Below are 15992 nucleotides of genomic sequence, written 5' to 3'. Positions count from 1 at the left end.
GTCTACCCTCATACAGGAGATCTTACTGGATCGCTAATCCAGCCAGAAACTGTCTGCATTTTCTGGCTCTTTGCCTCCTGGTTTTCTGTTGGGTTAGTTAGCAAATGGAATTGGCTCATAGAGATTGACATGTTCCTGAACTGGCATAAGGCAAGCAGCAGGTGTATGCAGCTAAAGGTGAGGATCAGGACCAGGCCATTTCAGGATCAGCAAGGTGTCATGTTGGCCCATCCCAATGTCACCTTAGGGCTAAAATTCACAACATTTCACAACAGACAAGAGCCAACTTTTGGATGCCAAGGCTGATTTATGCTACAACAAACTAATGGTAATACATAACTTGTTTTAAACTTGGGAAGCAGCATGGCACTAAGGCAAAATTATAGCCCATCTTCCTGAGAAAGGGAATTGCAACTTTCTGTAGTAAGCACTTGGTCCCATGAACTGGTGAGTTGATCCCTTGCACCAACCAGTACTTTTCTGAGCAGCTGATGAGCTATTTCAGCTCACTAACCAGCCAGAACCACATGGTTTGATTTTTTTTTTCCAAGTTTCCAAGTTTTTATGGGCTGTATGGGTTTGTCGAAGCGTTATTGAATGTCAGAGCTGGCACTGAAGCAGATGGAGAAGGTGACAGGGAGAGCGGCAGAGGTGATGCCACCCTTGCAGCACTAGGCCATTAGATCAATTCAGTCTACCTCATGAAGCTTTGCCTGAAGAAAGCCAAGGATGCATCTGAAATCCCTTGCTTAAAAAATCATCAACGTCATTTTTAAGCTTGAATCCAGGCCAATATAGGACACAGATTAAAATACCAGCCAACATATATTGGCTCGTTGGCTATATTGAACTGATCGGTGTCAATTAAGACTGATTATTCTAAGATCTTCCATCATGTCTCAGGTTACGCACTTGCAAACTGCGCACAGCACCGACTACCATTACTAAGGAAGCTACAAGGGGTTGGCACTTCACATGTGGCTCAGAGAATTTATGGAATTATTTTCCATCCCAAAGAAGCTCTTAAAAAAAAAATCAACACGTATTTGCGTTTCGGCCCCGGCCCCTTCGCCCTCAGGCGGCCGCCATGCAGGCAGCGGCCGTTACCCGGCGCAACGGCGGCGGCGGCCATGAGGGAGGGCGGCGAGCCCGAGGGGCTGGCGCTGGAGCTGGAGCAGGAGCGGGGCAAGCAGTGAGCGCCCGGCGCGGGGCGGCGGGCACGAAATGGCGGCCGCGGGCTCCACACGGGTGGAGCCCCGCACGGGGGTGTGTGTGTGGTGGGGGTACCGCTGCGCCAGGGGGCTCTCCGCCCTCAGGGACGCCCCGTGGGTGCTGCAGGAGGGTGGGCACCGCAGTGTGGGGCAGGGGGCGAGTGGGGGTTTGGTGGGGGCACTCAGTCCTTAACGCTCGGTGTTGAGGTGGTGAGGAGAAGGTGTAGGGCAGGGGGCTGGGGTGGCACCAGGAGCCTGGAGAAACAGGATAAGTAGTCCCAGACACATGTGAAGCTGGTATTAAAACAAAAAGGAAAATAAGACTGGGGGTGGGAGCTGGGGTGCAGTAACAAGTGGGTTATCACAGAATCATAGCATATCTGAAAGGGACCCACACAGATCATGGAGTCCAACTCCTGGGTCCTCAAAGACCAGCCCCCAAATAAACATAATCAGATCGTGTCTGTTTGGCATGGAGAAGGGGGAATGGAACAGGCTATGAGGTGCTCTTTATACACGCCTTCTTACCTTTTTCCACAGCATGGAATTAAACGGGCAAGTTGGATATCGCTCCACCATCAGTAAATACCTACTGGGAAAGTAGCTTATCTCCTTCTAGTGCAGTTCTGCAAAGAAAATGATAACTTGTTACTGCTACCAGTTAGTCCTCTTGCTTAAGCAGCAAAGATTTCAAGATTTTTTTTTGTTTGTTTTGTTTTTGTTTTCAGTTTGCTTAGGAAGTCACATGTTTTTCTCTGTTAGAGAACATTATTGCCTTTTGAATGTTAATAAATTAAAGTTTAGAAAATGCCAGAAGCGCTTGTGCTGCCTTAAATCAGACCCTTAATATTTACATTTCTATACAATTTTGAGACATTTGGTTCCGTGATGATTTTTTCCTCCAGACGATGTTTCCTTCGGTTTCTAGGCTGAAGATTCCTGCAAACTATTCCTGAAATTGTGGACTTTATCAAATGTCTATTCTTCAGTGGAAAGGGGGAAGCCAGTATTAACAGAGTCAAAATGGTTAGGCAGCTTCTGGGGTCAAAATGGGACACAAAGGAGCTTGGTCATGCTTACACCTGTGTGTAAGCACATGACCTTTTTCTGAATCTCCTGACCAGTAAGTTATGTGTCAGCGTAATACATAAATTATCCTCTGCATAAGCCAATTCTTTGGTTTACCAGATACTCAAGCTTGATATTGTAGGTTGTCAGATAAAAATCTGAATATTGGCTTTGTTTCACTGCTTTGATTTTATTTATTTTTTTATTTTTTTGAATTAAGGAAAACGTGGGTATTTTATGCAACTTAACTTCCTGAGGTTGTTCTGCAAGACTGCGCCCAAAGTGCAAGTCACATTATGAAGCTGTGCCATTGCCAAGCAAAGGAAAAAATATGTATATTTAATAAAAGTCTCTATTTTGATGGCATGACAGAGACACAATAAAAAAATTGCTGCTACAGGTGGATTATGCAACTACTTCCCATGTTTGTCTTCTGTATGCAAATAGACAACACCATTGTTGCCTATTTCACAAGTAATGTATTCAACCTAGCTGTTAGCAACCTGGTTTGTTAGAAACCAGCATCTAAACCAGTCGCTTGTGTGGTCTGTGAATACAAAAAGGCTCTTTGAAGGTGTGATTCATCTGACCTACTTTGGCTGGTTGTTGCAGAGTGAGATGAGTCACACACCCTAAGAAGTTTTCTCTCCATTGGGTATAAAGAAAGCTGAGGCTGCCTGGCTCGTAGATAGATGTCCGCATTCCTCCAGAGCAATGTCACCCTTGTCATCTTTTCACTGGTTTATTTGATTATTGTTCCGTTCAGGCAGTTTGCTAACAGCCCACCTACCACTCTAGCGAAGAAGGGATTTTTACTTCAAAGGGTAAATTGAATCATCCATGTCAGGAAGGGGTCTTTACCTAAGTACCTGCTGATTCTCAATGATTGTGGATATAATACTAAGAAAGGCTTAATGAAAGCCAGTAGCTTAAATCTGACACTGAATTACTGTAATCAAGATTCAGCACAGGTTCTGTTTGGGAAATGTCATGGCAAATGTTGCTGAGAGAGGGAAGGCATGTAAAACACTGCAGTATACTACTTAATAGACAAAGAGTTCTTAAAGGCATACATTTATGCATGTCAGCTTACTCTATCGATTTACTATTGTTGATAGGGTTGCATGTTAATTCAGCTTGTGAGATTTCAGCTTTTGTGGCTTTCCACATGAGGAAAGTTGTAGGATTTGCCCAGCACGCTGCTGACTGGCAGGGTTTCAGTGCTGTATATGCTCTTTCGTGTGGTGCCTTTTGCACTGTGTAGTATTGTTCCTGCTCTATTCATAGATTCTGAAGGCATCTGTGTATTTTGTCTTCTACACAAACCGGTAAAGGTCTGCCACATTGTAGAGCTGATGCCCTAGAACTGATGATTTGCCTTGAGCTTCTCCCATAATGTTTCACAGGTTTCTTTCTCCAATAAAGAAAATGGCTTCAGGCTGTCTTTCGGCTGATACATGCACCAGATACACCAGATACCCAAATCTGGATAACAAAACGTACAGGAAAATGGCCGTTTTCCTAAGTGGCTGTCACTTTCAAGTAAAATAACACCTGCAAACTGTCTTAAAAGGAAACTCTGCATTTTTTTTTTAATTGTTATTTTCAATCACAGTCTTCTTATCTGAACTGCAGCTTTTTTCTCCTTTTCCTCACAAGCACATCCCTGTTGTTTTGTATGCAAGCATGTGGTTAAGTTTGCCTGATGACAAACTGATGAGCTTCCAGAGTTTATGGACCTTTTTCTGTGATGCCTGTGAGTCTGCTGACATGGGAAAGATTCATAGGCCTTGAATATGTCTGGTTATAAGTAAATGTCAGGTTGTCAGTAAAATCACACCTCAGCCCCTCAAAGTACAGACCAAGACACTGGACAAGCAGCTACACACAGCTGCTTCAAATTCACAGTAACAGATAAGTGGTGTGGGCTGTCATTTCTTATCACAATTAGAAATACCTCCATAAATTCAAAATACATACTCCTAGTACAATAAACAGCTGACATATTTACCCAGTTGGTTGAAGTGGTTAATTTTGATGTCTCTTTTCTGTCAGTGCAGGGACTATAATTTACTGCATATGCACTGAATAAAATAGAGAGCTTCTACCTTGCATACTTTTAAGTTTCTATTGGAATATTAAATGTTTAATAACAATTTTTTTAAAATTATTTTCAGTTTCCAAATGAAAATAAGGTTTTCTGTTGTGTAGCAATTACAGTCTGACACCTGACAACTTATCATTTCAGTGTACATTTTCATCCAGAAGGAATATAATTGGAAGTTGGCTAGCAGCTTTGCTAATGATGCAGAAAGAAGAATACAATCTAACTTGTACTTCTGAGAAATATTGTGCGTAGTCTTGGAATGATAACAGAAATTAAAAACTGAAAGCACTGGATCTAAATAACTCATTTGTATTATGCTACCCTGCATCAATCAAAGCACCTATTTAGGGTTTTCTTGAAGAGGAAGAATTAATTAAATTTGGTTACAGCTCAGCTCTAATTACAGCTTTGACTGTGTCTAACTTCCAGGGTTCCTTCCTTCCAAAAGTGCCGTTTTAACACTCACCATCACCCCAATTTCCTCTTTTCCAAGCACTTAGTTTGACAGAAATCTGCTTTAAGGAAGCCATATCCATTTGTACTGGAATGATACCAACAATATAATAAGATTTTGTCTTCCTTCTTCCTAGCCATCTGCGTCTTCCATTTGGAGTGGAAGCAAATAAGCAGCAGCAAACAGATTTCCTCTGTTTTTCCTGCACCTAAGCTTTCTGACTCATGTATTTCAGCTCCGTTTTTGGTGGGACTTTCACCATAACCTTTTCTGTCTCCTGTATGTTATCCATACTTTCATTCTTTGTTTGCCTATGACCCCCTCTCTAATTTAAAGTTGGTAGGGAACAACAGCATTAGAGCAACGACAGATTGGAAGATGCAGTTCTTCTCTGCCATTAGAGGTTTCTGTCCTCCAGTGTGTTTCTTGCACTGAAAACTTACTTGAATTACCTTTAGTTAACCTTCTGCTTATTTTATTTTCTTTAAATTCAGCACTTCCTCTGGTGCAGGTAGGTGGGTTGTGCTCTCATCTAAGTCCTCTCCTAGATTCTGCTACTGGTCATTGATCCAAGGCACCAAGAGTCCAGTTTCCAAGGTATATGCCAGGTGCCAAGCAGTATCTGAAAGTAATTAATAGGTAAAAAGTGTGTTTTCCTACAAGGAAATATTGTTCTTTTTTTTTAAATAAAGAATTTCTTAGGCATCCTTTAGTTGAAGAATTAACTCCACTGTCTTTTCTACAATTGTTTAATGCTGATGATCTGCTGGGCAAATATTACATTTTAGGAAACATCTATGTTGTTTTGTAATGGAAGTAATTTTATTCACAAAATAGGCATTCTGTTGTTTTTAATGTACTATAATGCATTAAGTGTAATTAATGTTAATGTAGCTATAAAGAAAAAATACATTAAAAAGTGAGCAAGATGTTGTAATTACGTAGAAAAGACTGATAGATAACTTCATCTAAAAATACATTTGATTTAGTCTTTTTTACCTTAATAATTAGATTAATGTAATAGCCAATTAATTGATTTCTCAAAACCCATAGGCAAATGCTTGAAAACTCAATATTTGAATTGAGAAACACAGTAAAAGAACTGGAAAAGAGACTTAGCAGTGTTGAAGATGAAGGTAAGTGAATTCAACAGAATCTTGTAATGAGTTAGGAATTGCAACAAATTAATTCTTTTGGGTAGACCCTACGGAGATGCAAGCTTTTATTTAGGAATTTTAGTTCCTCCTTTTCAAACACGCTTATTATAGGTGTGATAATTGCAAACATGTAATTAAGGAATGCTAAATACTTTGTATTAGTTTTTTTTCCTCTTGTTATTATTTGAAGAAACAATGGATAACGTGGATAACTCGATAACATAGAGTGAGTTGGTTAATATTCTGGCCACAGTAAGCCCATTGAAACAAAACCCTTGATTTATATTTTCAAGCTGTTTTGTAATTCAAATGAATGCTTCCTCATTATGAAGATGACTAGCTGGAGAGTTTCTCAGTCTCCAGAACAAAGTAGGAACAGTTTGAAAGAATGCTAACTTAAATTTGAAAACGCATAAAATAATTTGGGAAACAGAATAACCCTTTGTTTGTTTTTAAGGTAATGAATGGAAAACCAGATACGAGATGCAAGTAGAATTGAATAGACAGCTGGAAAGGCAAATTAGTATTCTAAAAGGCAAAATGGAGCTTATTCGTGGAAACCCGACAGGTAGAAATAGATATCCATAACTGTTTTTCAATAGAATTAGTGATTATATGTTGAAATCATTATTAACGGTTGCATCTTTTGCTTATTTTTAGATAAATTGTCCATTATTCGCATCTTTGATCAAATGCCTGTGGTGAGTACAGTGGAATTCAATTGCTTAAGTATCAAACCCATGGTATAATTAAAGAACTTGTATAATTGATACTGTTCCATGACAAAAAATACCAGTGGCCCTGTCTAGAAACCAAAGCAATCAGGCCTGCTTACTTTTGTATGGTTTCAGATATGCATGCAGTTGCATGCATATTGCAAACCTGTCAAGGTCCCTCTGAATGGCAACACAACCCTCTGCCGTATCAAACACTACTCCTAGTTTTGTATCATATGTGATAAGAAATATCAACAGTTGCACTTAGATTTTGAATAATATAGTTACAGGAAAATTCCTCATTTTACAGTAAGTGCCCCATTTTTTGCCACACAAAGTGTCTGTTTTCAGTTTTAAGTTTTTATTTCTTAATACGTTCATATTTCACCATCTGCATTTTAACAAAGCAGAAAACATTTTCCTTTGATCTTGAGGAGAAAATTGTAGGAAAAAAAACAGCAAATGTTTTGGCCATTAATAAAACTGAAGTAGGAAATTAAGTGAAACAAATTTAGATTCAGGACTATTTTCCCTTAGTCATTTGCTGAAATATTTTACTTTGAGACCTTTTCTGCCACTTAACCATTTTTAGAAGTAGGGGAAGTAAATATATAAGTGGTAATAATGCCTTGTTGCATAAGCAGGAGTAATGACCATTATCACAAGGCAGGGCTTTGAGGATTTTTATTTTTATTCCAACTTCTCATGCACTTAAAGATGTCATAGAAAGCCTCTCTGAGTGTCTCCATCTGATTCTTGTGCTTCAGATTCTGAAGATTAATGGGAGTTCACTGAGCCTAGAGGAGGCTGCATGCCATATTAGTGGGAATGATTGCTTGTTGTAAGCAGTATGTGAATAATTAATTGCTCTTCCTGATCTGATCCGTGGCCTTCAGGTTGTAAATATTCTTGCCAGTTTAAGTACTGTCCTAGACTCCATGGTGTTTTCTAGATGGCTGGATCTTTTTTTTTTTTTTTTTAAACAACCACTTAAAAGCAATAGCAGAACAAAATCCTTCCCATCCCGCTTGTATGTGTCAGGGAGTTGATTAGAAAATACAGCTGGAATTATATTTGAAGCACAGAACATTGCTCTAAAAAATTTACAGCAGAGTTTGCTTCAGACAAGGTTATTCCTGCCAGCCTGTGAAGCACTGACTGGCACACATGCTGACAGTATTAAAAGCGTTTATTTCCATCGAATTTCCAACACTGTCTTAACCAATCCAATTACACCTTGCCAAGAACCCAAAAAGTCATTACCAGTTAGATAATCCGTGAGCTTTATTGGCAGCTGTACTGCACTGATTCAGTACATTTCTAATCCCTACTAAATTCTGCCTTGCCTCTTCACCTATCAGCTATTGTTCTAAGAGGTTTGATCACTGTTCCCATTAAGGAAATAATGACAGCAGAACTGAAAGATTCCTACTGCTGGAAGGAATCTAGGAAACAATTTGGAGAGGCCTGGACTTACACAGTTACACCTAGGGAAGTACAGAGCCCATGTGCCATGCCATACTTTTTCTCCTAGTTTTTCACCCTTCCAGTTTAGTGAATACATTCATCTGTTGACTAGCCAGAGGGGAAAAAAAAAAAACAAAAAAACAGCGGTGTTTAGGGATTTAGTCAGATGTTTCATTTTGGCTTGTTTTGATTGTTGCAAGACAGAAAGAGAGGAAGAAAGCAGATGTATTTTGGGGGCTTTGCTGTTTTGTTTTTTTGGTTTTTTTTTTCACTGAAGGTATCAGAACAGTCAATGTATTTACAGTTATTCTTGCAGAATGCAGAGCTTTTGGCAGGTAAAACATTGGTAAAAAAAAGCACAGATCAATTTGTGGTGCCTAAGCATATAGATTTATCCAAATCCATTTTATGTTTTTGAGACTTGTTCAGGGAAGCAGAGGGGAATATTTAGCTTCTCCACAGATGAGAATAAAGAGCAGATGTGGTGAGTGGGTGTAGAAAAGCAAAGAGCTTTGCAGCCAGTCATCAATCTACATTCGCTCAGAGTAAAAATGCTGAGAGTGTGTATATATAAAAATTGAGTGTGTGCATTAAATGAAAAGTACATTATAATATTCAGTTTTCAACTTGCTGTTGCATATGAAGTTCTGTGAAAAGATAGCAAAGTGATTTTTCAGCAAAATGATACAGTTTCTAGAGTATGACAACAATGGGCAGTAGATTTTGAGGAACATTTTTAGAAAATAAAATAGTACTTGTAAGTCCTTTCTGAGGTATCTCAAAGGTTGTAAGGATATTTATCTCACTTGGCCAGCCATTTAAGGTCTTACTGTAGACAACAGAAGCATGTCCACAGAGTAATTCATCTCATTTAGAGATAGGTACAATAAAATATTTTCTTGATATCAAGAGATACAGGAAACTTAAAAAAAAAAAAAAAAAAAAAAAGATTAGTCATCAGGGACTCTGCTAGTGGGCAAGCTATGAAAACCTGAATGAAAGAGAAGAACACAAACACAAATTCACTTTAGAATTAGAATCTTACTGATGAATGATTCCTTGCTGTTAAAATAACCCTAATCATATAAATATACAACTATCCCTCTGAAGTCCTTATACTGTCTTGAGATATTATTTTTTTAATTAAAAAAAATGATGGTCACATGACAGTAAATGCAGATTCAATACCTCGAACACTCATATTTTCATAGCCAAGATACAGAAGAGCATTTTTTTGTACTGAGGCTGGATTAAAAATAACCTAAACAGTGACAAGCACAGGGGAGTTGCAACACTGAAAACTGTTTAGTCAGTAATTTCCTTTATGTCCCAATGAATAATAGAAATGTCATACACTATCTCAGGAATAATTACAGATGGAATGCCTCCTCTCTAAAGCTTAACATGCTGTGAATTTTATTTACCCCCTTAAACACAGTGCATTCATTTGTTCACGTTTTTTCATTAAGTGAGTTTTGGTGAAATACATGTTGTCTGCTAATTTCCTGGATAAGTAGAAAAAAAATGATTTATATCACCATTTCAGCAAGAAAGGATCCCTAGATAGCAGCTTTAGTATGCAAATACTGAAAGGCACACTACAGAATCAGTTCAGAAGAGCACACTCCCAATAGCATTGCCTTAGCAACGCTCTAGTTAAGATTAGCCAAAGAACCCGGGTTTCAGTCATAAATCACCATTTTCAGGACTGCCCAGCACCATAACTGAGAAAATTCTCACAGTAAGGGCCAGATACTTGCTTTGCAAAGCTGCCTCTCTGACACCGTAATGACCACGTGCAGCAATCCTCACACTGCGACCTCAAGGGTTTTGCTGTCAGTTTGAAACTGAAAGGAGAACATGTGGCAGTGTCACACTGGAGAAGGTGTTGGCAACGTAACTGGAGGGGCATCTTGTGTTTGCGAAAACATGCAACGAAGAGTTTATATTTCTGTAGGTGTTGATGACTGCCTATAGGGAACATCAGCACTTCACGATGGCATAGGAAATGTTGACAATTCCTTTAGCAAGTCACTGTGAAGTGGCCCTGGTTGTTCTTGCTGGATTAAGTCACCAAGAGCTCTGTGTGAAAAACAAATCTGGTATCCTGTCTTCTCTGTCAGGCTTCAAAGTATGTTGGAGAAAGTTGTGTAGTCTGGTCTGACAGCCCTAAGCTGCCTCCTGCCTCCTCACAGACTTCCCGTTCCTACTCCTTTCATCCGACTTAGGACGAGCGTTTTGGATGCCTCCAGGAGACCTTTTTGACTTGCATTTTTCCCTTTCTTTGTCATGTTGGCATTAATTGTTCCTCCTGGTGGCCTTGCACAAAGCGGCAGACTGTTTTACTCAGATCACTTTGTGGTATTCCCACAGGCAGAATGCACTCGGTATTTCAAAGAAAACAATCAGTGAGAAACCTCGCAGTCAACTGACATTATTAGCTGGCTGCTCTCCAGCTGGGTGCCAGTTCAGGAATTCCAGCAATGGCTTGGCGATTGACTGGGACCCTTGGATATCTCCCAAGGAAAATGTATAATGAAACAATCTAGGCTTTTTTTTCTGAAAGGCCTTGCAGGAGAGGCAGTAAGTGAAACATATCGGAGCCAATAACATCTTGTTTTGTCACTCTGAACCGCAGCAAGGGAGCAGTTTCAACTTCCTCCCCCCTAGTTCAGCAGCTGACCTCTCTGAAAAAGGCTGTGGAGACTGATGGCATAAGGAAATGGGTAGCACTGCCCCATGTCTGGTTACACTGAGGGAGCCTGAACTTGCCAACAAGTCTCCAGGCTGCTCTCTTTACCCTGGCCCTTGACAGTGTGTGATGCACACAGCGCGCTGCATTCATGCAGTTCAGCTCTGTTTGGTTTTGAATGTATTGAATATTTGAACATCAGAAGAGCACACTAACCACAAGGGGGCACTTGACATTTAAACAAGTACAGCGATTCTTTCTTCACCTCTACCGAAGCCTTTACAGTATCTACCGCATATATATCGACTGTATATTGTATGTAGGAATATGCTATGCTACGTAATTTCTATGTATCATTTTTCCCGTAATTGCTACAATATACGTGTAGTGACTTTATTGATATCTACTTAAAACTAATTTCAGTTACAGTAAAACTAAAGAGGTAACATTGCTTTTTGCTCTTGATGAGTTTAAAATATGTTACAAGATTCAGCTAAATCAGCTGATGAACAGCAGCTGCTAATGTTGGAGGGGGGAGAGTTTATTTTCTAAATAAAACTTAATTTTATTTAAAATGTGGAGTAGAATGGATTGCGAAGGCTTCTTGTGTGATTTTTTTTCTCCTATACAACTGACAGATGTATTGCTTCTGTTCTAACTCAGGGAGAATAATTAAAAAAAAAAAAGCTGAATCAAATTGCTATAAGGATCAATAGTTTGCGTAAGCTCTGATGAAAGCATATTTGAGCTTCTTGATGATGTCACATATTTGTCACCTTGTCCGTTGTAGAATTATTGATTGTCACATCTGTTGCCAGTGATAGTAGGGCAAGGAAAAATCCAGGATGAGAATAACTTCTGTGTAGCTTTAAAATTCGGCCGCAGTAGCCTTCTGTACAACTTTGTTTTCTGGCAAGTGTTAAGCCAAATATGTAACTTCAGTTGAATGAGAAGAAAAATATGTGGAAAAAGAAAAAAAAAGAACTGGAGAATTGGTTTTCCCTTTGTGAAAATCTGGGCTTTTGCCACTGCTGGCCTTGAGACTTGATGTATCATTGCTCTGAGAGTGCATCTTGCTAAGCCCTGCAAAATTCCTTTACAGAAAGAAAGTATTCATTTAAAATCGCAGTGTGTCTTTTAGCTTACCAGATTGCTGAGAGGGGCTTGACATAGGCAACTTAATGAAAACTAAGAATCTTAAATTCAGGTTAAATCCCTTAGTCAGCTTATGTCTCCCTTTTAGGGATACATTGTCCAGCTATTCAAGGCTCAGTAGAAGAACCTGTAAAAAATCTGACTTAAAACAATATTTCAATATTCAGTTAAAACAATACCAGGAATAAGTCATCTGAATTCTTAAAAATCTTTTTCAGAATTTATCTTACTGGCTTATTCTGGAGTCTAGTTGGCAGTTTCTTCTGGGGGAGTGCTGCATTGCTGGAGGGGGGAGGGCTCCTTCTAGTTCCCTTGAGCTCTCACTGGGCCTTGCTTTGTATTGAGGCTGTTCTGTGCTCCTCCTAGAGCTCTGGTACAACTTGGTGTTACTGTATGCTGTAAGCTCTGCTTTCTGGGAGCTTTTGCTCTTGTGTTGTTTGACTCTGTTAAGCACTATGATGATAGATATAACACCATAAGCACAGAGAACTGAACCTGTTTCGATTTATTTATTTATTTATTTATTATTTTTTATTTTTTTTTTGGTGTTTGCTTCCCATAGAATTCAGGAAAGAGAAAGCCAGTCCTTAATGGTTTGGCTGAGTTCATATGCTGGTGTTTCCCACTTCCTGATTTGTATTGCTGTGCAGGAGCTAAAACTTCAGGTATATAAGCTCTCAGCTAGTTATTCAGTTACTGCCTTGACCGTAAGGGAGGAGGTAACTTACAACCAGTCTTTATTAACATGGGTCTCTAGAACCTGTCTGAAGTTGTACCACTGAAAATTTTGTCTGTTTTTGAAATTACCTTCTATAATATTTGGGGACTTGGAGGGTTTTATTATTTGAGTAGGAGCAGATATCTGGCTAGATTCACATAAGAACTTGAGTATTGCTGTAACTGACCTCTACAGTGTCTGTTAGGTGCCTGGACCCAGGAACAAAAATTAGAAGGCTGTTAGCAACCTGAGTTTCCTAGGTATTAACTGGAAGAAGGGCAGATAGACTGGGATTCACAACAGAGTGCATAATAGAGATGAAAGACTATTGGAAAGGTGGTAAGAAATGCAGAAGAATTGTGTTTGAAATCCTGTCTCCTTTCCAGAAGTATGCATGGCCTTGCATCCATTTTCACTTGTTCCTTCTCCATCCCTGTAAGTTTTGTTTTCCTGACTGGTGAGCAGCTTGGCTTCAACAATTATCTCAACATGGCAAGGGTTCTCTCAGGATGTGAGGTGCTGTCAATTAAAGCTCTTAGGGTGGCAGAGAACTAAAATGTCAGCCTTCTAATTCCTTTGGGAGTTAATTTTTAGACTGTTAGTCAGAAGAGAAATCATTCCTCATGTAATATAGATAGATCATGCGTATCACATTGTGCCCTGGTGGGACACAACCAGGACCACCAAAAAGCTTTGCTTTGAGACTCTGTAAAGACTTTCAGCAGAAAACTAAGCACCTTGATTAAAGTTGTTCTTTGGGGAAGTTAGAATAGCAACAGTTCAGATGCCAACCTAAGTTTTATGACAACACCAGAAGTGAAGAATGTAAGACATTGCATAGACTGTTTTGGGATGTTAATTTCTGCTTGAAGTGTAATTTAGATGCTAGTCCTGTTTCAGTTTTGGGTTTCTCTTCCCAATCTGTAAACAGGGAGCAGTTTCACTTTCCTATTTCTCTGGGGGCACACATTCTGTAGAAATGATAACTGTATACTGTAGTCACATCAACAACTTATTTCTGTCTGCTTGCTCATCAAAAGCCATGGTGTAGTACACAGTTTGCTTGCAGTTGGATCTCATCCTTGCTCCAGAGCTGAATGAGTGCCCAGGCATCTGCACTGGACCAGCTGCATTGGCAGCAAAAAATAGATAGCACTTCTGAAAAGGTTAAATGAAAAAAGATCTAAAAGTAGTTTGCTTTTGAGGTGAAAGAACTCGAAGAAGTTAGACTGATACCATCATTGAGGAGATACCCAATAGCTCTGTTGTGACTCCCAGCTGTAGCACCATGCTTGCTATCTTACAGAGCGCTGATGGATGGTCTTGTGAGGAAATAAGTAGTGGGATGTGGATTTACAGAGCAGAAATTTGGAGAACTGCATGAACTTCTGTGTTTATTGTGTTTCAGCTTACTGTGGGGGTACAAAATATGTTGTACAAAAGTATATTGTCATGTGGTTGTAATCTTTAATGTGTAAGCAGGTCAGTAAGACCAAAAAAGTTAGTTTTCCCAGCTTGACTGTGCTGAGGCCTTTGCTATTGGTCTTTTTTTTTAAATTCTGCACAGACACTGATGTAATGAAAAAGCACATGACCCTAGTGGAATTTAGCCAAATCTTCTCTTTAATCTGCAGCTTTCTTTCTGTCCTTGAATTGGCCAACATTAACTATTCAATATAGGAGCCTTCAGTCTTAGGACAAAGGTTTCATCTGCATCCGAGGTACTTCTGTGTTAATTAGGGAAAAAAAAAAAAAAAGAAAAACTGAATTCTTTTCAGTTCTCCAGTGTGTCTGTTGTAACAGATTAAAGTTAGTAACAGTTCAGTCATGTGTGAAACATTCTTGAAAGATACAGCTCTTCTGTATCTCTTTTTTTGAACAGTGGGAGGGGTTATCCTCTCTTGGCAACATGTTTTAACGCACCGTGTCTTTTGCTATGCTCCTGCAAAATCTTGACTTTAATGAAAATCATTCCTGGGGAAATCTCAGTAACAGCCAGAAATAGTTTTGTGAAAAATAAAGTTTGGAAACGAATAAGTAATGTGATATACAGAAAATTATGAAAGAGAAGAAAAGATGGAGCAATCTGCACACACTAGAAAGGAGGAGACTGGAGATTTTGAACAGGCAGATGTGTATGGTGGCCATCTGTTAGAAACCATTGGTAAGAATGTCACTTTACTGATGTAGAAAATAGAATGGTTTGATGGTGTCCAGAATCAAGGATGTAAGCTATGGACCTGAGGTGAAAGTGCTCTTATAAGAATGACATAATCTTTTGTGTAATGGCAAAGGACATTTTCAAGTTCACTATGAAACAAGCCAAAGAAGACTGCCAGGCTGAATGGATGCCCAAAAGACCAAGGTGCTGACCGAGAGATGGAGGACAGCAATTGTAACAATAAAATAAAGGCCAACATGTGGCTTAAGATTGGGTTTGGGAATTTTTTTTTACCATTAGCAAAAATTTATAAACAACTTTCTAAGAAACAGTCTATTCACAGATACCAGCCTTCTGGCATTTGCATGATGTGTAGGAAAAAATTACAAGGAAAAGGAGATAAGAATATTTGGAGAGATTCTTATTATTTTCCTTTACATGTTTTCACAGAATCACAGAATTCACAGAATTTCTAGGTTGGAAGAGACCTCAAGATCATCGAGTCCAACCTCTAACCTAACACTAACAGTCCCCACTAAACCATATCCCTAAGCTCTACATCTAAATTTTTTTTTTCCCATTTTATACATGGGAAATGAATATCTGGTAAATAAAGGCATTGCAATGTTTTATGTCAGTGAGAAGAATAACTGATACTGCTAAGCAGGTAGTCAGTACAGAAAGTAAAAGAGTTCAGCTATTCTGGCTAAAAAGATGCTGCAGTTACAAATAAAAAAATAAAATAAAATAAAATCCTGAAACAGATCCTTCTTTTACAAAGAGGGCCTAGGCAGACAAGTAGAAAAAAAGTAGAGCATGAGAAGTAATATATTGATAATGGAAAGGTGATGGGATAACAAGTATTAAAGATACACATTGCAGGAAAGATCAAAAGAAGTACACGTGGTACATTGCAGATACAAGAGACTTTTACGTGTTTGTAAATTCTTTCTTCATCATCTGTTTGAGTTAAATCATCTGGAGGAAGGATAGGAAAACACATTTTTATCACAATAATATTTGCCAATAGTATTGAAATACATATTGAAGCAACATGAATCACTTAAATGTTAGGACACCAGTATT

At 39.0% G+C, this 15992-nt stretch overlaps 1 protein-coding gene across 1 annotated transcript in view; it reads left to right on the top strand.

The window, feature by feature from the left end:
- Nucleotides 1-421: 421 nt before the first annotated feature.
- The window catches only part of CCDC169 (coiled-coil domain containing 169), a 28430-nt gene continuing 12859 nt past the window's right edge, over nt 422-15992 (top strand). The window contains 4 exon segments of the mRNA XM_068673129.1: nt 422-1192; nt 5894-5976; nt 6455-6565; nt 6658-6698. Of these exon segments, the coding sequence (XP_068529230.1) occupies nt 1131-1192; nt 5894-5976; nt 6455-6565; nt 6658-6698 (297 nt within the window). The 5' untranslated portion in view covers nt 422-1130.

Source organism: Anas acuta, chromosome 1, assembly GCF_963932015.1.
Source record: "Anas acuta chromosome 1, bAnaAcu1.1, whole genome shotgun sequence".
In the NCBI taxonomy this organism is placed as follows: Eukaryota; Metazoa; Chordata; class Aves; order Anseriformes; family Anatidae; genus Anas; species Anas acuta.
This window is presented reverse-complemented; position numbering and strand designations above follow the sequence as displayed.